We start from the raw sequence: 22,500 nt of genomic DNA, 5'->3' as shown, positions 1-22,500 counted from the left end.
ACTCTAAAACAGTCTAACTGGTTTTAATGGGGGGCAGAAGTGAGATGGCACTTATAAACTATGAGCTCATAAAGTTTTACATTCAGTGACTAAAATCTAAGTACATTTTTCCCTTTCTTGTTTGGCACTCTATAAAACAAAATAAAAGCTGTTTTAATGGAAATGATATTAATGTTATTCCAGGATTAATATCATTACTGCTTCTCAGAACTATGTCCTGAACTTATAACTTTGCAATATCATTTTCAGCTAGCTGTAAAACCCCTTTCAGTTCTGGCAAGTAATAAGGACACTGCAGCTTTAACAAATAAGTTATAGCAATATATCAATCTGAATTTTTAAAAGAAACATCTTCGTAATTTACATAATGAGCAGCAGGTGACATTTAGTCTGGTAAAAATGGAAATCCATGTATTGTCAGTCTGTCGCTCCAGAGAGGAAGGCACTAGTCCAACATACCACTGTATGCACACATTATTAAAACAACAGCACTGTCTCTCTTGAGCTTGAGGCAATGGCCCTGAAGTTTCTTTGGAAGTAACAATGGCAGTGAAGTGAACAAAAAATATGTTTCTTGATCAAGTTTTTTTTTTCTGTTTTTGTTGTTTGTTTTTCTTTTTTTTTAATTTGTGCTTACATAGCATTCCACTTTGGACAGAATCCCAAGCAGTGTGATTCATTTGTTGAAATATCACAGTCCTTTAACATCTCGTAGGAAGGTCTGCTCAAAGAATTTGCTTCTTAGAAGCTCTCTACAAAGCTACCTGGGAAGAGGCCTGTCCTTCCATTGCGTTGTAATGTTCCTTTGTACCAGCCATCATCCCGTTTCTTGTGAACAAACACAATATCTCCTTCTTTCAGTTCAATTTCTGCCTCACTTTGTGGAGGATAAGGAACAACCACTCGATATCTGTGTGAGACATACAAGAGTTAGCATACTCAAAAATTATGCAATGAAAAATATTTAAAAAAAAGTTGTTGGCATTATACAAAGTAATGCATATGTTATCATTAGCCTTTCCAATTAAAGAGGCAGAATTTGATTTATGACATCATTATATATTTTATTTATTTATTTTATTTAGTTGACATTTGTTTACTGGGAAAGTCCAATTGAGCCATAAAGAACCCATTTTCAGTGGAGGCTCATAAGACACAGTTTATATATGAACAATAATAGACAAATTGATTAGCGAAGTGGTATAGACATATGCAGTCAATTAACGGTAACTTAAATATATAACAAAACACTAGCATTAATATTACAAATGGTTACAAGCATTCACGTTAACAGTAACTAAAATAGTCAACCTAACATTATTATAAATATAACAAAATGGTTATAAACACAGGATAGTTAGAGTGAATTTTCTATTTAAAGTCTATGCTAGTCACAGCATTTTGTATTGGGGTAGTAATTGGGAAGATGAAAAGTAGTCCAGATGATTGTTTTAGAGAAAAAGGGAGGAGGTTAAATAGGAGCAGAGGAGGAGAGAGGCAGAATAAGAGGGAGTAGTAAGGTGGTTAAGGCAGATATAGTTAAGTGCAGCAGACCAGGGAGGAGGAGGTGTCATAGTACTGACTGTGGTCATAAAACTGGTTAAGGTATTAGCCTGGGGTTGAGAAGGAGCATATCCAGGATTTAGAGAGGTGTTCCTTAAGTGTGAGCTTGAAGGATGTATGTACATGACTGGATCTTAAAAATAAAGGGAAGGTGTTCCATATTTTAGCTATGGAGAAGGAGTATAGGTTATACCTGGCAGATTTCATGGGTCGATGCTCTTGTAGAAGCTGTTTGCTTTCTGACCTAAGAGATCTGCTTGGTATGTAGGAGTGGAAGATTGTATTTAAGGCTGGGCCGGCCATGGGTCTATGAATGATTTTATGTGCTGATATAAGCTGGATGAAGATAAGATGATGTCGAAATTCAAGCCAACTGTGATTGTCGAGGGGTATGCAGTGATGAGTGGAGTATTTTGCATTGGTGGTGAACTTAGCAACTATGTTGTAGCAAGATTCGAGCTTAGATTTTAGGCAGGTTTGTAGGTTGTTGAGAATTGGGGCAGCATAGGGTAGGAGGCAGGTAGTAGCTCATGTGTGTTTAGTATGGGTGTCTAGGAAACGTTTGTCCTGGTAGAGGGTTCCACATTTCTGGTGTGTTTTCTTAATGCTACTATGTATATGTAGGTCAAACTTAAGGTCTCTGTCAATGACTTTTATTTAGAGAGTATGTTGTGGGGGTGAAGAGTATGAGTTTAGCTTTGCTGGGATTAAGGAGTAATTGATTATTAGCAAACTAGCTCTCAATGGATATAAAAGCAGTTTGGGTGATTTTTTGAAGATGTGATAGAGAATCTGATGAACAGATGATTGTGAAGTCATCAGCATATTGTATGAGTGTACTCAGTTGGGAAGCAGTATACAGGTTGTTAGTAAAGATGTTAAATAAGACAGGGGCCAAGGATGGAGCCTTGGTGAACTCCAGGTGAGGTGTCTAGAAAGGCAGAGAGGGAGTCTAGCCATTTGACTGCCTATTAGAGAAGTAACTAGTGAACCAGTTGATGGTGGAAAGGTATACTCTAAGGTTATTGATCTTTTTAATAAGAAGGTGATGGGGAACAGTATCAAAGGCCTTAGATAGGTCAAGGAATAGAGTGGAAACCAGTTTGCCTGAGTCTCAAACTTTATTTACTGTGTCAGTGAAGGATAACAGAGCTGTGTTAGTATTGTGTCCTGATCTAAAGCCATGCTGTGTGGACGTGATTGATTGCTAAGGAGGTAGTAGAGCAGTTATGAGTGGATGCATTTTTTAAGGAGTTTATAGAGTGGTGACAGTAAGGTAATGGGTCAATAATTGGACAGTTCAATGGAGTTGCCACCTTTGTGTAATGGTATAATGAAAGATTTTCTTCCAGAGTGCTGGAATGTAAACTTCTAGAATAGCTCTGATAATGAGGATGGCTATAGGATATGCAATAACATCAGCTGCCATCTTAAGATATTCTACAGGAAGGTAGTCAGGAGAGTTATTACAGGCTTTAAGTTTGAGGAGGAGCTTATTAATTGTGTTAGTAGAAACAGACTGTAGAGAGAAAGAGGTGAGGTTGAGAAGACAGTGGAGTGGAGGAATGAGAGTGGGTCATGGCAGGAAAGAGGAGGCAATGGGTCTTTTGTGTGGGGTTGTGATTGTGGTGAGTTATATGTGGTGGTGGGAAGTGATGATGTGTTTGAGGTGACCTTCTGTATTCATTCAGTGAAGTGGTTGTTAAAGATCTGTTGGCTATTTGTGTGCTGGTTTTGTCTGAAAGAGGGTTGGGGTTATTTCTTTTTGCCAGGGTTGAGAAGTGATGAAATGGATTATGTTTGTTGGTGGATTGTAATGTGTGGTAGTGGTATATTTTGTCCTTTGTTACAGCTTTTTTAATCAGATTGTGGAGATACCTGTACTTGTTTAGGTCTGAGAGAGATTTGGATGTGTGTCATAGTTTCCAGAGCTTGGAAACTAGTGGTTGGTTACACTATATATGTGGTTGGTTAACTGTTAGATAATAACCAGACAAAAGAACACGGCTGTATTAAATAAATCACCTGTGAAATTCATAAAAAAAATTATGGTATTGCTTGTAGAATTTAGTGAACTTATTCAGGTATGGTACTGATGTCTCTGTAGCACTCAAGGAAGAATTGCTTATTAACTGCAGTGACACAGCCTGTATGAATGCAAAGTGCTATTTTTTATTTTTTTTTATTCTTAGTCTCACTATGCTAGAAACCCCTTTTCACAGGTGATCTAAGATGGTATTTATACTACTAGAGGAAATTTGGCCAGGGCATCAGAGAACTAGCCCTACTTTTTTCAATAGGTGCCATGGAATCATTTACATCCACCTCAGCTACTGCCAGCTCAAGCAGATGATCCTGTCTCATCCAAAGGCTGACACACACAGGAGTACAGCACTCCCTTTATGCTGCACTGCAGTGTCAGCAATCCAACTACCAGGTGTGGGAATAGAACCCCCCAACCTTTTAAAGCAAAGTTGAGTATGCTACCTGTTGCACAACTGGCACTATTATACTGCTGTAAAGTAAGAAAGGCTGCTTAGTGGTTTATGGTTAGAATTTCCTGATTGCCCATTGACTGAATGTCATGCACTAAGTGGATAAAGCAGTGACAAAGCAGTCAGCAGCAGGGATTCTGCTTATTAAAAAAAATCATATAATTTTTTATACATATTTGACTAATTGCTATTAAACTTGCACAAACCATACTGGCTACTGCATGTGAGGCAAACCTGAAGTTATACTGAGCCAGGAGTACAGGTAAGACTTTTAATATGTGACACTTTTGCATCCTGATATTTTCTTGCTTAAAATCATTGAAAATCATGTGACACCATTTATCAAAGCGTGTCTCAGTCTGCCACAATGCCACACAACTCTTCAGTCCACACACTTACCATGAATGTATTTATTTTTATTTATTCAGTTTGGTAATTGGGGTAGTACACTGATCCAAATGGACATATTTCAGTCTAAGCCCGGACAAATATAAGTGACAGCAGACAAGCAAATTAAAAAGAAGTATTATGCACACAAAAAATGTTGTGTGAAGATAATGAATTAATAACAATAATAATCATAAAGTACACAGTACAGGGGACAATAAGAGATGGTTAGAGGAAAGAGGGAAAAATAATAATAGAGATAAACAGTGAAGAGATAGAACATAAATGTTAAAAGACAGCAGAGGTAAGGTAAAGGCACACAAATTAACTATATACAATATATACAATGTGATAGAGGTGCCACATACTGCTTTAGAGAAATACTGTGAGGAAGACAGAGGTGCCTTCCTGGTGAGGGAAGAGGGAGGGATTTGCTAATTGACTCAGCCTTGAAATGTTCCTTAAGCCGAGCATGAAATGATGGGTAAAACAACAGGTCTTTACTATTAGCAGGGAGGGATTCCCAGAGTTTGGAGCCTAGGATGGAATGGCATGGCTACTGTAATGAAGTCTGGTTCTGGGACATTGAAGAATTGAACCAGAGTGGTTAAGACTTCTTAGACTGTAACTGGGGGGGGGGGGGTTGAAGAGGTGGAGGCAAGGGAATAGCAAAAGTGTTCTTTGAGGAACTTGAAGAGTTGGGATCCAAGAAGCAGGTTGGTACATTGTTGGAAAGGTAACCAACTGCCTTTATTAAGCATGATACAATGATTCTTATTTCTAGGGAAGATGGTAATGAAGTTGTTTACAGTTTGGATGGTGGATATGATTTTCTTGGATGCTGCTGCAACCAGTGGGAGTCTATACTCAGGCTGTGCTAGTGGAATGTCTTTGCCTATGGAATTCCTGGTTAGTGTGGAGAGAAAGGAGGAAATTATATCTGACCAGAATAGGAGGGAATTCATTTTCTTCTTTATTTATTGTGTCTTCTTTCCCTATAAAACACTTTGGTAATGTGAAGGTTCGCTTTATTGCATTTTCAGTGTTGTTGTGTCGGTAATCTACAGTTCAGATAAGTGTAAATTCTGTCTACCAAAGTAGACCCACACACACACACACACACACACACACACACACACACACACACACACACACACACACACACACACACAAGTATATGTGTGTGTTTGTATACATTCAAATATCAAAAATTCACTATATTGAAAGGTAACTAATCAAACACAATGTGTCAATCAGCTGCCTAATTAAAATCAAACAAAAAAAAGAAAAGAAAAACATTGGGACATTAAGTTGCAGTGGCTCAGCTGATATGTTTGGACCTAAACACAAAAACATGTATTCTTCCATGCCAGATTTCGTTCAGTATGCACTAAGGCATTTGCTGTATGTTGTGATGTGATGTCTCACCATCTACAAACGTGTATACACTCTGTACAGTGCAGGTATGCTGTAACCGTGTCAGAACTAGAAGTTGTAGCACTCCAGAGAAATTCTCATAATGTAGAGCTGACTACCACCCAGCCTATAAGGAAAGGCAGTGAGGTCTAGAACTTAAATAGCTCTAAATAAGGCAAACCAGCTGGCTAGCTACCCTTTGGGACATTTTGTAATTCAACAATGATTATTAAATGTCAGGGCAAAAAAAGTAATCAACTGTATGAAAGATATAGCCATGGGTGAGGTGAAAAGAAGTGTTCAAATTATTTCTGTTTCTGAAACAGCTGGACATCTATGAAGTTATAGAGGAAAGTATGAGCATTTTTTAAATATTGGGAAGTGTCAATAGACAGACAGCCAGGTTCTTTTTCTACAAAGGCTGTTATAATATGATGCAGTATGTTACATTTGCTTGGTTGCAGAGAGTCAATAAACTAAAAATCTAGTTTGCCATCTAAGTGCATTTAATATTCTGTGCCCTATGTAACCCTACCTATCCTCTTATTTTTTTTCCAGATCCTTTACTGAAAGTGCAAACCAAGGTCAAACGTATTTATTTCGTTAGACCTTATAAAATACTTTGTTGCTTAATTAATAGTGTTAAACATACCCTTGCAGACACATTCCTTAAACTGTTTAAGCTAAGTGTGCTACTGCTTTTGTCCCAGATAAGTGGAGCACTGCAGAGGAGATGTCCCTGCATAAGGGTGGCTTTACCACTGAACCAGGTAATTAGAGGTGCTTCAGCCTTACAAGCCTCATCTGCAAAGCCATGCTATGTATTATATTTGTCCTCATAAACTGTGATATCAAGAAAGATAGACTTGATCCCCAACACCTTGGCTTTGTGAAGGGTAGACCTTGTCTATTTAATATGGTAAACTTCTCCAAAGGGATTATGGAGGCTGTAGGTGGTGGCTCTGCAGTGCGTGAGATATATCTTGACCTGTCCAGAGTCTTTGACACTATTACACATTCTGGCATCAGACAAAAGGTAAGTGCTATAAAAATCAGTCAAAATATGGTTAGATGGTCAGCAAAATAGCTGAAAGATAGAAGCCATGCAGTTTGAGTTGCTGGTGCCTCATCAGAAAGCAAGAAAGTCACCAGAGGTGACCCTCAGGGCTCAGCCTGTGCCTTCTCCTTTTTGATATTTACTTCTCAGATCTCCAAGAGGAGAGAACCAGGATTTACAACAAGAGAGAACCAGGACCTCTGGCTAACAAAGTTTGCAGATGACTACAATCTGAATGTTATTGCTGTTAAGCTACTCTAGGACACCTAAATCCTTCATTATGAACTTTCCTTAATAAACACTTTGTGTACTAAAAATAGACTCAAACTAAATGCCAGAAAGTGTAGTATCTTCACTTCCTTCATCCTACTGTATATACAACACATCACTACAGAATGAAAATGTAGTCAGGGATGTATATGAATGGGAAAAGAGCACCCTACTTTTTGGCCATCATGGGAAAACAGTTGTCAGGAAATCCTTTTATTTAGCACAGTTAATTGCCAAAGAAACATGATTAAGGTCTAAAGAGGTAATTGCTCCCTTATAATCAGCAATGATCAGAAGAATTATCAAGTACCATACCCCCATCATGACATGTCTCACCAAACATATCAAATAATTAGAAAGACCCCAAAGGTTCCTAACAAAAATGATCACAAGCCTAAAGTTCCCAGTCTGTCAAGAGAGGCTAGAAGGTCTATTCAGTTATTCAGTGTATTGCAGACTTCTGAAGGGAGATCTCTGTTTCACTTACCATGCCATTCAGACACAATAGTTTCTGGATGTCTTGCATCTCTGTATGGCCAATATCTCCAGCAATATTAGACCCAGGGATAGGCTTATAACCTAGCACCTCCAATATCTCTGGAATAGCTTTCTTTGCATGCTGAAGTGTGTGATGCACTACTTTAAATATAAACTGCGCTACTTTAAATATAAACTAGAGGAGTGGATGCGTATCCTTAAATTTACACCTGGATTGACCTTTATGGCCCTCCAGAAGAAAGAAGGTGCAGCCTGAAGGAGGGAACTGGCAAAGAGTGAATGGTCATAAAATTCAATGACCTTGGAATATCTATGAGTCTATAAACCTATTAATATATTTTATCATGTAATCTCTAATCTTCTTTTCTTGACGTTTCTGTGGCCTGTAAGTATATTGATTCACAAGTACTACCTCCTTCCCCTACATAACTCTCAGGGTTTTTGCTCTCTGTTATAACCCTACCTGCTCACTTGCCCACTCCATAGGATGTTGTACATTATCCACTCTGACTTCACAGTTATTTCCTTCTTTCACTATGCAGCCTCCATCTCTCTCTCTCTTCTCTGTCATGCCTTAATAGCTTACACACAGGCACCTCCTTGTTTTATCCTTTCTTGTTATTGGGTCAGGTTTCTGTGACACTAGCAGTGTCCACCCTGCCCTTGTGCAGCATGCTTGCACTACACAGTAGTACCACCAGCCATACTCTGCTGTTTTCTGTGCCCTTATTTTCTTTCTTCCTACCGCTGAGTACCTTCCTCCTTCATGTTATTCTAAAGGGTATGCAATACCTTTTGAAAGTGAAAGAACATTTTGGAATCGTGAACTGAGCATTGCTATATACATAATCATAGGCTCATAGTTTCATAGGTTTGTACTAGGCTAATGGCCCTAGAGCATTTACAAGCCTAACCCACATTAGTGCCATGGCATTGTGCCACTTGATGTTATTTCCCAGTGCCTCTATCAAGCAGAGCCACTGGAGGGATCCCTGGGGTGAATTTTTTATTTCCCATCCACTCATCAAGATTTCTCTTGAAGAGGTCCAATGAGGTGCTCTGCTTGACAGGTATGCAAAGTCTATTCCAGGGCATGGGCAGTCTCCGGGTTATGAACCTGTCCCTCCAGCCCGTTCTGTTGATTGTGGTAATGAGGTTGGGGTGTCTGTAGCATGTGAAGCGGAGGGATTGGGATTTCTTAAGATGTAGCATTTTTAACAGAGCTGGGTCAGACATGGCTTTGTATGTCAAGCAGAGATTGCCTCTTAGTAGGTGATATGAGACAGAGACTAGCTGGAGTTTTTTGAGTCTGTCCATATAGGACAAGTGTTTAAGGCCTAGGATCCTCTTTGTGAGGTACATTTGTGGCCTTTCCAGCTACTGCATGTGTCTAGTGAGGTACATGCCAAATGAAGCATTATACTCGATGATTGGTCTAATGAGAGAAGAGTAGAGAGAGATGATGACCTCTTTCTTCTTGGATGCAAAACCCTTGGTAATGAGATGTGCCACACAGAAAGACTTTCTGACCACAGTGGCAATGTGGTGGTCAAAGAAGAGGTTGCTGTCTACCTGTGTCCCCAGATCTCTTATAATGCCTTTAGTGTTCAGTGGGCTCTCATTGATGTGGTAATTAGTGGGAACTGAGTTTTCCCCAAAGGGGATGACATTAAGCTTAAAACCATGGTTTCAACACCAGTCATTGTTCTCAGTGAGGCCTTACTGTAGGATGTCTACATCACTTGGGGAGTTAATAATGGGTCCCAGCTAGCAGTCATCTGCGAATTGGTCAGCCAGAGTCCCTCCGTGTTGGCCTGGACTTCTGAGAAGTAGATGCCAAACAGGAGGGGACCCAGGACCTATCCCTGTGGGACTCCACTCATAACTGGTTGGCAGTCTGACTTGGAGTCCACTACTTTCACACTGTGGGTTCTATCTGTGAGCCAATTCGCAACCCACCTAGTGATATAGGGGTTGATGCCTAGTTTGGTGAGTTTATCAATAATTTCTGAATGGGGAATGGTATCAAAGACCTTGGCCAGGTCGAGGTAGGATGTATGAACTGCCTTGCCCTCATCCACAGCTCTGGTGACTGACTCAAAGAAGTCAACCAGGTTGAACAAGCATGATCAACCTTTCACAAAACCAAACTGAGTGGGATCTAGAGTTTGGAGATTCCCTATATCCTTGTTAATTAGGTTCATGATGATGCGATCCATAGCCTTACATATCAGACTCGACAGGCTAATGGGGAGATAATTCCCAGGGTCTGAGTTGCTCTCCCTTTATGGAAAGGGATGACTGTAGCCTACATTACTACATTCTCTGGTGCAGAAAGCAGATATTTTTGTACTTTATTTCCATCTCCAACAATCTAAGAACTGAAGCTTACACTGACATCATAGGAGGACAAATATGACTAGCAGGTGCATGTATCAGTGATATGCAAACATCCCAGTATGTATAGCAGTATACTAATGCAAAAATATGACTCAGTCATTGTCCATGCTGGTGTGAATGATCTGAGACGTACCTCCCTGGACTACATGAAAAGAAACATAACGGAGCTCTCTGAGCATGTAGCCCAGGCCGGTATGACCCTGACCTTGAGTAGCATCTTACCCTCACCAAGAATGATGCCACAATATGAAGACAAGATGATCAATTTCAACAATTGGATTAAGTACTGGTGTCATTCAAAGGGGATCCAATGCCTGTCAGCTTGGGATGATATGCTCGACAGGCCACAATGCTTCGTTAGGGACGGCTTGCACCTGTCACCCCTGGGCTTTCAGATATTGGCAAAGGCTCTTGCTACCCCCATAGTGCCTTTTTTAGGCAAGGCTCAAAAGACAAACCCACCTCCATAGGTATCACAAGGGATAAGAAACTAAGAGTAATGCTACTCAACGCCAGAAGTCTAAACCTCAAGATGCACACTCGAAACTCTCCTTAGCATGGAGAACATCAATATCTGTGAAGTAACAGAAACCTGGTTCAGGGCTCCTGAGAGCACCCCGGCACTACCAGATTATACCTCATACCATGCTTTTCGGCCCCAAAACTTGGACCGAACCACAAAAGGAGGGGGAGTATCGATATTCATCAAAGATACCCACACCTCCAGGTTGGTGGCAAAGCACGAAGCATCAGAGACTATCCATGTGCAACTAACAGTGGGTAAAACTGCCTTCCAGTTTATAGCCTGCTACAGACCACACTCCCAAACCCAGGAACCCCACTCGGCCTTTCTGAGAACACTGGAAAACATGAAGGTCTCTCCAAACACCATTATATTGGGTGACTTCAACTACCCAAACATAGACTGGGAGCATTACTCTAGCTCCAACACCCTAGCCCAAAGGTTCCTAGAATTTATAAACTCAAATGCTATGGAACAACTTGTTACCACTCCCACAAGAGGGGAAAACATACTGGACCTGATCATCACCAACATGGGGACTCTATGCTCCAGACCAGAAGTGTATCCCTCACTGGTAAGATCAGACCATAAACTAATCTCACTGGATATTCACATCCCGACCCAACCCCCTGCCCAGAAAACCACAGTGAAAAACTTCTCTAAAGCAAATTTCACACTCCTCAAAACTGAGGTGGAATCCATCAAAGCCCCCGGGCCTGTGAAAAATATGGCCCAGACCGCAGAATCCTTTATAAATGCATTCTATCAACACCTTCAGGAATGCATGGATCATGCGATCCCAAATAAAACCAAGACCCAATCCTCCAAAGGCAGACATCCTGTCTGGTGGACCCCAGCCATAAACAAACTATACAATAGAAGGAGGAAGCTACTAAATGATAGAGCAAAATCCCAAAAAGGGAAGGCATCACTGATCAGTATTAGCAAAAAACTACGGGCACTCATAAAATTGTCTAAGGCCAGCTTCGAGAGAAAAATTGCACAGGACACTAAGGATAATCACAAGGCTTTCTTTAGTTATGTTAGGAACCTGGGTGGTAATTCCCAGATATGCTCAGAATTAGTCCAAAATGACAAAAAATACACTGAGCCCACAGACATTGCCAGCATCCTAGCTGACAGGTTCAGCGCAAACTTCTCCCCCCCCCCCTCCCCACCAAAAGGGCAAATATGTATCCCAGCAGAGTACTGCCCCCCTGACATCTCAAATGCTCAGGTAAGAGCCGCCCTCTCCAAAGCAAAAAACACAGCATCAGTGGGACCAGACAGTGTCCCGGGCTGCATCCTACATGAACTCCAGGAAGAGCTAAACCCAAACATAAAACTACTGTTCAATCTCAGCCTTACTACAGGATATGTGCCCAAAGAGTGGCGTACAGCAACAGTGGTCCCTCTCCATAAAGGTGGTGCCTCAACGGATCCTGGAAACTATCACCCCATAAGCCTGACTAGCTTGGTCTGCAAAGCTATGGAAAGGATCATCATGGACCTCATAAATAAAGATACTTGGGACCTACAGACACTGGATCCTACCCAGTTCGGCTTTGTTAAAGGCAGATCCTGCCTCTTAAACCTGGTTGATTTCTTTGAAACAGTCACCAAGGCCATTGACGAGGGGAAGGTGGTCCGCACAGCCTACCTGGACCTCGCAAAAGCCTTCGATACAATACCCCACTCGGGCATTAAAGATAAGCTCACCAGCTTAAATATAAACCCCTATGTCACTAGATGGATTGCAAACTGGCTCAAGGACAGAACCCACATGGTTAGAATTGCTGGAGCCATGTCAGACTCCAAACCAGTTACAAGTGGTGTCCCACAAGGCTCAGTCCTGGGACCTCTCTTGTTCGGTATATATTTCTCTGAGGTACAGGCCAACATGGAAGGACTGTGGCTGACCAAGTTTGCAGATGACTGCAAACTGGGCGCCATAATCGACTCTCCAGCCAACACAAGCATTCTCCAAAAGGGCCTCATAGAAACAGACAACTGGTGCCAGAGCCATGGCCTCAAGCTAAATGCCAAAAAGTGTATAGTCATCCCTTTGGCAAAAACAAAGTGCCCACAAATTACCACATAGGTGGTAATCCATTAAGTACAGAAAAAGTAATTAGGGACCTCGGGACCCAAGGTGATAGCAATCTCTCATTTGACAACCACGTGGCCAAAGTGGTTAGAAAAACATTTTATATAGCCCACCTAATCATGAAGGGATTCACATCTAGATCAGGGGAGTTCATCGTGCCTCTTTACTCATCCCTGATCAGGCCCATAATTGAGTACAATGCCCCTTTTGGGATGTACCTTACGAGACACCTGCAGCAACTGGAAAGACCCCAAAAGTACCTCACCAAGAGGATCAAAGGGCTCAAACAGATGCCATATGCTGCCCGGTTAAAGAAACTCCAGCTCTACTCAGTGGCATACCGCCTGTTCAGAGGCAATCTGTGCCTGACGTATAAAGCCATGTCCAACCCGGAATTAATGGACATGCTGCCCCTCAGAAAATCCAAATCCCATCGAGCTACACGCTTGAGAGACTTGAACCTCAGCACTGAAATAAATAGGACATGCTGGAGGGACAGATTCATAACGCAGAGACTCCCTTCACTCTGGAATAAAATCCCAGTCCAGGTTAGGCAGAGTCCCTCATTGACTCTCTTCAAGAGGAATCTTGATGAGTGGATGGGAGATCGTAGGTTTACCCCGGGTATCACTTCTGTGTCACTGTTAGACAGAGGCACAGTATACTAACCTTGAAAAAGGGCATAGCAAAATAAATTTAAAATGGGTGGCGAAAGCCAAACACATTCTGGCTAGGCTTATAAATGCCCTAGGGCAGATAGCCTAGTATGAACATATAAACCTATGAACCTAATGCAAACATCCCAGCGTGTATAGCAGTATACATATGCAAACATCTAAGTGTGTATAGCAGTATACATATGCAAACATCTCAGTGTGTATAGCAGTATATGTATGCAAACATTCCAGTGTGTATGGCAGTATATGTATGCAAACATCCCAGCGTGTATAGCAGTATACGTATGCAAACATCCCAGCGTGTATAGCAGTATACAAATGCAAACATCCCAGTGTGTATAGCAGTATACATATGCAAAAATCCCAGCGTGTATAGCAGTATACGTATGCAAACATCCCAGCATGTATAGAAGTATACGTATGCAAACATCCCAGTGTGTATAGCAGTATACGTATGCAAACATCCCAGCATGTATAGCAAGCAGTATACAAATGCAAACATCCCAGTGTGCATAGCAGTATACATATGCAAACATCCCAGCGTGTATCGCAGTATACATATGCAAACATCCCAGTGTGTATAGCAGTATACAAATACAAACATCCCAGCGTATATAGAAGTATACAAATGCAAACATCCCAGCTTGTATAGCAGTATACATATGCAATCATCCCAGCGTCTATAGCAGTATACATATGCAAACATCCCACCGTGTGTAGCAGTACACATATGGAATCATCCCAGCATGTATAGCAGTATACATATGCAAATATCCCAGTTTTATAGCAGTATACAAATAAAAACATTCCAGCATGTATAGCTGTATACATATAAAAACATCCCAGTGTGTATAGCAGTATACAGACCATGACATTTCTGTGCTAACCACAGCTACAGGAGTCCTGTACTTTATGCTGACATGTACTATACCTAGATATTACAAGGAGACTTCCTTTAATTTGATATTAAATATATGAGATATGAAACTTGAACAATAACATCAATAAAAAAATCTTTACAGTTAAAAAATAATTTGCTGACTTAGTTACATGTAATGATTTGCTACTGCATTGTTCTGTTTTTACTGGTGATCTTGTAATTGTATACAGGCTATTATATTTGTGTGCTAACCCCGGCCACTGGTGGCCTGTACTTTGTATAGAGATATATTATTACTAGATATTACAATTAGATTACATTAAATTAATACTTATTATATGTGATACTGTAACATTAGAACCTCAGCATAAATAAATATCTTCATATATGGAAGAAATAAGCTTATTTATCTTACTCAGATTTTTTTTCTTAGACAGAGCAGTTACACATGAACTCCTGTGTCTCTGTGCTAAGCATGGCAATATAAGATTTGCATTCTGTACAAAAATGCATTCTCAAGTAGATATTTTAAATAGACTGCCTTAAACTGATAACTGATTATATGAAATATGTGAAATGGTATAATATAGGAACCACAGCATTTAATGCTTACAAACCTGGATGTATACAATTGTTATATATAACACTTGGCTGTCATTTGCAGAGTGAAGTTAGCAACTCAAAAGACATCATTCTACTTGTGTTATCAAAAAGACCTCGTAGTAAATGAGTACAAATAGTTCAATGTTCTATTTATGTATCTTATACATATATGTGTTCAGCTGTATACTATATATTTGTACATATTTATTTTTCAGGTAGAAACTGAATGTTACACTTTTTGGAGTTTTTCTCTGCTGAAAAGGGGTTCTAACCCAGTCAGAATTTCCTGGGAAAATAACTAACTAACTAAATAAATAAATAAATCAATGCACAAATTAATGTATGTCAGCTTAAAGAAAACCAAACATTAAAAATGTTAAAAAAGAAAAAAAAAGCATAGATGAAAGCCACCAGAGCCTTGTGGAGTCAATAAAAATATACCCATGATGCACAACATACTTTTTCCTGTATTACTGAATAAACAGTAACTATATTATTTGTAATACAACTATTGATGTCATGTTATAGTGAAGTGAGTCATCTGTAAATATGTCACATGATCTTTAAAGGCATGGTCATTGAAATACACCTTTCCAACCTAGTTCTCAACACATTTTTTCTCAACACATTTTTTTCCTTCTGAGTTAAGGAAAAAAATGTCCTTGGTGGAGAACTGGTTTCCTGTCAGGTATTTTCATATTTTCCAACCAGTTCTGAGCAATTTTACTTGAACAGTACCATAAATTGTCATTATTCTCTCTATCTACTTCCTTAAAATGATAGATGATGACATAGATAACACTTATGAGAAGTCCACCTCTACCATTTTTGTCGTCTCTCTCTCTGTCTCCTTAGCTCTGCTTGCTTCCACTTCAACTGTTCCCTCCAACAGGCCTCTGTTTTCTATATGCAGCAAAATAGACTTACAAGACTACCTCTTGGTGACCCCCTTGGTCATCTCTTCAAGTTTTATTACTTGTAAGCCATTAGACCACTTTCTCTATAATCTGGTCTCCTCTGTAAGACTTGTAAAGGATTCTGTGGTAATTGATTTTCTAGTCATAGGCTCACACACTGGTTCTTAACTCCTTCACTCTCTGCCTCATGCCACTACCCTTCACAACTGCTAATTCCATTTCCAGTTCCTCTATCTTCAGTCCCTGTCAGTGTGTGGGATAGCTGCCCCTCCTTCTCTGTATGGCACCTCATTTTCACAGTTCTCCATCTTTCTTCTATAACCCCTCATCACTGATCTGTCTTTTTCATCCCAGGTGGCTGACAGCCTCTCCTTGCTCACTCCCCTCCTGCTGACCTGATTGTGCTGACAACTGTGGACCACCTCCGAACCTGATTCTTCTTCATCACGTCTCTCTGATTACTACAGCTGTACTTCTGCCTTGACTTCGTTCTCCTTCTCCTCTATTTCATGGGTGCATCTCCTAGATCCACTCTTCACCCTAGCTTGTGCTACAACATATGCTTGTCCACCTCTGACAACCTCAACTCATGTCTTTTGTTTTTCTTCACCCAATCTTGTTTAATGGTCTCCTCTCCCTCCTGTCCAGCACCCCTGGGCATACCTCACAAAAGTCCAGATTTTTGCCTCATATTTTTGGTCCATTTCTCATAACATTTATGGGTTTCTGGCAAATCATTGAAGGCGGAAGCCACTAAATAATGGCATATATTTGAGTTTCAGATTTCATATCCCCCAAAAAATACATGCCAACACATATCCTGTTATTTTAGCAACTTTCTAAGTTTATAAGTGCAATATTTTAAATCTGTCGATATTTTTGGACCTTTGCCCCCATTATTGCAGGCTTTGTCCAGATTTCTTACACTAAGAGGTTGAGAGGTATGCCTCTGGATTTTTCCATGACACAAAAGCTAGCAGATAAAAGGAAGGCAACAGTGTAAAAAGTTGCCTGCACCAGACAGTTGCCCCACATCCTGACCACATCGCCCATTTCCCTGCTTCTCTGTTCAGCCTGCCCTTTTGTCCTCTTTTTGGGTCCCTTAATGAACTTTTGTATTTCATTTTTCCCTTTCATTAGCATATGAACTATACTCACTGGTATACCATCACTGTAGAATGCTAACAACCGTACTTACCAGAATGAAACTTCTATTGGTGAACCCTGCTGGCACTCATACTGGGATAAACCAATGTCAGTTATATTACAAAATATTTGGATTTGCTTAAAACTGTATTGAAGTAACAAATAAATGATGCTGAGATGTGACACTGTCCTCACACAACCATGGGCTGAAATAAGTTGTCCCTGAAGGAATGCTCATACTTGTAGATTAGTCTGCTCGACGTATGATGCAGTGAAAGACAAGATTATATGAAGGGAATGGGGTAAACTTTGCATTCCGTATGCCAGATTAGGCTCATGAAGAATCCTTGTCATTTTTAGACACAGTTCAATTCCAAAAATGAACTGCTTCAGGAAAAATGACACGTATAATCAGAAAAGATGATGCCAAGTTAAGAAACTGTGCATCACACTGCATAACGGGAGCTAAGGGTGACCCCACTCAGTGGGACAATGTAGAGGACATAACTGACAGATGGAGTTAGAGAGAGAAGCAATTCAAGTAAAATAAATGCATGCTTCAGCAAGTCCAAGTTTGCACAGGAGCATATAATATAGGTAACTCACCTATAAAGTATTCAAGTTCTGCAAGGGAGTGAACTTGTATATTATTTCTATAAAAAAGACACCCACCAACCGTTCCCATGAACTGAGTCCACAATATGCTATTAAGCAAATAATTTAAATGAAACAAGCAGACCCAGACACAGCCAAATAATCCAGAGTTACCAAAGTCTTTCGTTTATTAAAAGTACATGAGCGCTTTCACAATTAGACTGCTTCTTCAGATGTAAATGCAACAACCAAATGAATTCCATTAAATACTCTAACACTCCTAAAACTAATTAATCACATGACCAATTCAAACTCAAACTTATCTTAAACATACAGACATACCTAAAATATATATACATAAAAAATATATTATGTAAGCTGACATTAACAACATAAATAAAAATGATAATACTAGTAAAAATACAAACATTTCATATAGTATAAAAATACATTTTCACAGTGCTACCTGTGAATAAACATAATGTATAATTAATCTACTAAGGGGTCTAGCTTTAAGCTTAGGTTTAAAAGGTATTTTATCATTCAGCCATGTCCATGAACCTGATAATCGTCTTTTACTCTTATTTACTAATTTACTCTTTTCTTTGTTATTCTTTATTTATTATCTTGGCCACAGTTTCAGAGGGGAGAATGGTGATTTACCACATTAGTATGTCCATGGTGTCCTTTCCTATCCTTAATCTCAAAGGACATTGTGCGACAAAACAATCACAAAACAAAGCTCATATGAGTAGCAGCTTTTCAGGTGCAACATGTCTTAAAGCTGTGTGTGTGTATGTGTGTGTGTGTGTGTGTGTGTGTGTGTGTGTGTGTGTGTGTGTGTGTGTGTGTGTGTGTGTGTGTGTGTGTGTGTGTGTGTGTGAGTGTGTGTGTGTGTGTGTGTGTGTGTGTGTGTGTGTGTGTGTGTGTGTGTGTGTCTGTGTGTGTGTGTGTGTGTGTGTGTGTGTGTGTGTGTGAGAGACAGTGAGCTGATATTTTATTTAACTAATATTTGTGTTATTAGTTTATACTTATTTTCAGTATACAGAAACACTGACGTTGTGTAAAGGTGTTCTCTTCTCCTTGCCCTTTAGGAAGTACATAGTCCTCCATTTCATAAGTGGTTGCGAGGTAGAAGGTCTTTAAAACGCGACTGTTTTGAGGTGCAGCTCATGAACAGCACTGCATGTGAAGGAGCAAGAACAAGTCAAGCATCTGTGCATACAGAGTAAGTGAAAGTAACTTTATGAATCCTTAATAGGGGTTGAATGTTTTAGCTGTTACCACAATGCTATATACATATATTAATAGATACACCCCTCTTTGTCTAGTTGTAGTAGTAAATACATTACGCACAATGCAAAGAGCTGCACTATTGTAGAATACATTCACTTATACTGTACGGTCTGTTAAGTGACTTACACTGCACTGCAGAGCTGGTTCGAAGACGCCTTAGATGTTAAACATAGATACCTCTCAGTAATCTGTAGGAGACATAGGACCCTAAGGTGATCTGTGTAGGATAGGGTATTCATACCTTGGATTCTCTTGGTGAGGAAACTTTGAGAGCATTCCAACTGTTACAGGTGCCTGGTTAGATACATGCCAAAGGGGGGTATTGTAGTTGGGTCTGATAAGAGCTGAGCAGAGTGGTACTAATACATCCTTGGACCTGGATGCCATAGTCTTGTTTATGAGTTGGGCAGCATAGAATGATTTTCTTACTATCTTGGCTATGTGTTAGCCAAATACCATATTACTGATCCCTAACTATCGGATGAACTCTTAGGGGTGTTTTATCAATTAAGTAGTTAGCTTTGGTGGACGATTTTCCAAAGGGCACTGTAATTCATTTCTTTGTACTGAGTTTTAATCTGTGGCTTTTGCACCAGTCTTCTGTTTGTGTTTGACTCTCTTGTTTGTTGTTGGTGTCATGGGGCGACTTTATGATGGCTCCCAATTTACAGTCATCTGTGAACTATGTGAGCCAGTGGCTTTTGACACTAGCCTTGACTTCCAAGAAGTAGATGTCAAATAGGAGTAGGCCCAACACGGAGCCCTAGGATACTCTGCTGGTGACTGGACTCTTGGTGGAGGTGGTCTCACCGATCTTGACTTTTTGAGTCCTATCTGTGAGCCACCTGGCAATCAATTAAGTTATACAGGGATTTATACTTGGTTCTGAGAGTCTGTCAACAATATCTGAGTGGAGTATTGTATTGCATGCCTTGGCCAGATAAAGGTAGGTGGCACCCACTGTTTTCCCTTCATTCTTGCCCATGGTGACCATCTCAAGGAAGTCTATCAGGTTAAATAGGTAAGACCTTCCCTTAACAAAGCCAAACTGGGATGGGTCCAGTGTCTATTGGTTGCCAATATCCTTGTTGATCATTTCCATGATAATTGGTTTCATGGCTTTGCCTAGTAGACTTGGAAATTTGACGGGTGTACAGACCCCTTCTCCTGGTTCCAGTTGATGGTCCACCCTTATAAAAAGTGATAACCATTGTAGCCAGCCCTCCATTCACCTTGCACTTAACCTGATTTGGGGCTGTAGTTGATGAGTGTCTCAACTAGTCCTGCTAGGTCATATTTTAGGCTATTTAAGGGATATTGTTGGGCAAATTGCAGCAGTGCTTTTGGCCTTGATCTGCATCCTATTGATAGTTAGGGCAGATATGCTAGAAGGGATTTCACAGGAGGTAGTGGGGGTGGGGAGTTGGAGTTGAAGTTGGAGCTAAATTTATCAGCCAGTAGATTTGCTATGCCAGCCTGGTCAGTGAAAGTAGTGCCATTGACCACCAGTTCTGCACTCCCCTGAGTATTACCTTTAAGGTTCCTGATATAGTGAAGAAGGCCTTGTGATTCTCCTTAGCCTGGGAGGAGTCTATTAGACCTTTTAGGTTCTTGTTTCATTGAATCAGAGAGCCCTTGTCTCTGTAACAGTTGTTTTTCATGATTTTGGCCATGACGTTTTTTGTTATATAGCCTGTTGAGATAAGTATTCCACCAGTGTGGTTTGTTATTAGTGTTAGATCTGAGCTTACTTTTGATGGGTACAGCCACCTCAATGCAGCCATTTACATGCTTGTACAGGACATCTGTAAAAAATTCTGCATAGGTACCCATGTTCTCAGGGCTTGGGGCAGGTATGAAATTTGACAAACTGTCACTTAATGGGATGTAGTTTGCTTTACTATAGTTCCTAACTGTTACAGGTTTAGTTGGGATTTCCTGATTCAGTTTTATTTCATGGGAGGCTTTGTGTTGTGGTCCGGCTTCACTAATGAGGATGTGACATGGGGGGTGGGGGGTGGGGTGAAAAGTTCTCCCATGTTGGTGAGTACTTGGTCCGATTTGTTTGATCCACTGGTCCAGGGTGGTTGTGTTGACAAAGTTCAGGAAACGTGCCTGTGAGTTAAAAGCAATGTGCATTTCCCAGTCTATACAGGTCAGAGTGTATTCCACAGAAAATTAAACTGCACTTCACTTAATGAAAAATAAAGGAAAAAAGGGAAAAAATGAATACAAACCATGAAACCATTAGGGTAAAACCACACAACAAGGCATTCTCACAATAAAACAGCCATACAGATAAGAAGAGTGACAAATCACTTTAAGGACAGAAGAAACAGAACAAAGTTCAAGTCAATGGGTATGGAATTTTATATGAAAACTGGCACATATATCTTTCCATTAAAAGGTAATATGAAACATAAGCTTAAAAAAGAACATCACTGTTTAGCTGCGGAATGTAATATACAAAAAATATTGCATTTATGGAATACAGAAGAATAAATGAATTTTGCAAATTTGTATCTGCTGTGGTACAGCGGTAGAGTTGTTAACTTACAGCATGAGGTTCTCCTGTTCGATTCTCGGCTGGAGTGCTTTCTGTGTGCCATCTGCATGTCCTCCCCGCGGTCGAGTGGCCTCCGAAAGACATTCGTGAATGGGGTGCCTTGGCTGAAGATTGGGCATTGGGCTGTCAACTCGGCACCATAAAACTCGACTGCCAATCATTAGCGGACCGGAGTTCCGCTGTGGCGACCCCTAACTGGGAAAAGCCGAAAAGACAAATGTTCCCTAAAAAAGTACGGCTTAATGAGTTTGTATCTTTATAACACTGTGCATGCTTCTTATCAGAACTTGCGTCAAAAAGAAGAAAAACAGAATTTTATATCAGTTTGCGGACAGTACAGAAAGCAGGTATACGAAAGTTTTATACAACAAAAAATGGAGTAATAAAGAAATTTGAACAAATTATGAATGGTTGCTCATTATCAAAATGAGTGAGGATGTACCCTTTTTCTATATAGAATTTTATCCATATTTCTGTTATCTTATTGTTTCTTATCTACATTGTTGTTATATTTTGAACTGATTTTGATACTTGAAAGTATTTTACAACTTAAAGCTTCTTATTTTTTTCCTGACTGGGAAACATTTTTAAGGGAGTTAGCTTAAGTTTATAAGGGTTTGTAATGTAGTAATTGAGGAATTGGAAGTATATTGTCAACAGCGTGTATAGGTATTGAACTTTAACTTGGGAAACCATTGTTTTTTAACATCAAAAATGAAGTTTTATGTGTTTTTTATACATGTGCAGGTTTGCAATGTTTTTTTTTCTTTTCTATCTTATTGTAATAAGAATTTTTATGAAATATATTGTTTTTGGGCTATATCCATCGGCTGCTGTTCTTTTGTTCATCTTGACTTGTGTTTTAAGAGTGTCATGGTTATTGTTGCACCAGTTTTTCAATTATTCAATTATTTAATTGCTTTTTTAATTAAGGGCTTGGTTCTCCAGGTATATAAACTGTGTGCTTTTGGTGTTTGTTTGTTTTGAAGAAGTCCACTACACTAATGGATGAAAGTACTATTTTTTAATAAAAGATCTAGATTTACAGTACTCTGCTCCGAAGTCTTTCCTTCCATTTTATTTTATTTATGTTGTTGTATTTTCA

General features: G+C 39.8%; 1 protein-coding gene across 1 annotated transcript in view; it reads right to left on the bottom strand.

Moving 5' to 3' along the window:
- The window catches only part of LOC122802353 (E3 ubiquitin-protein ligase SH3RF3-like), a 2,381,113-nt gene that overhangs the window by 1,536 nt on the left and 2,357,077 nt on the right, over window positions 1–22,500 (bottom strand). The window contains exon 13 of the mRNA XM_044071989.1: window positions 1–910. This exon is cut by the window's left edge and continues 1,536 nt beyond it. Within this exon, the coding sequence (XP_043927924.1) occupies window positions 742–910 (169 nt within the window). The 3' untranslated portion in view covers window positions 1–741. The remainder of the gene's footprint in view (window positions 911–22,500) is intronic.

Source organism: Protopterus annectens, chromosome 5.part0, assembly GCF_019279795.1.
Source record: "Protopterus annectens isolate FY-2018-M chromosome 5.part0, PAN1.0, whole genome shotgun sequence".
Classification (NCBI taxonomy): Eukaryota; Metazoa; Chordata; order Ceratodontiformes; family Protopteridae; genus Protopterus; species Protopterus annectens.
Note: the sequence above shows the minus strand (reverse complement) of the source record. Positions and strands in the feature narration are given on the sequence as shown.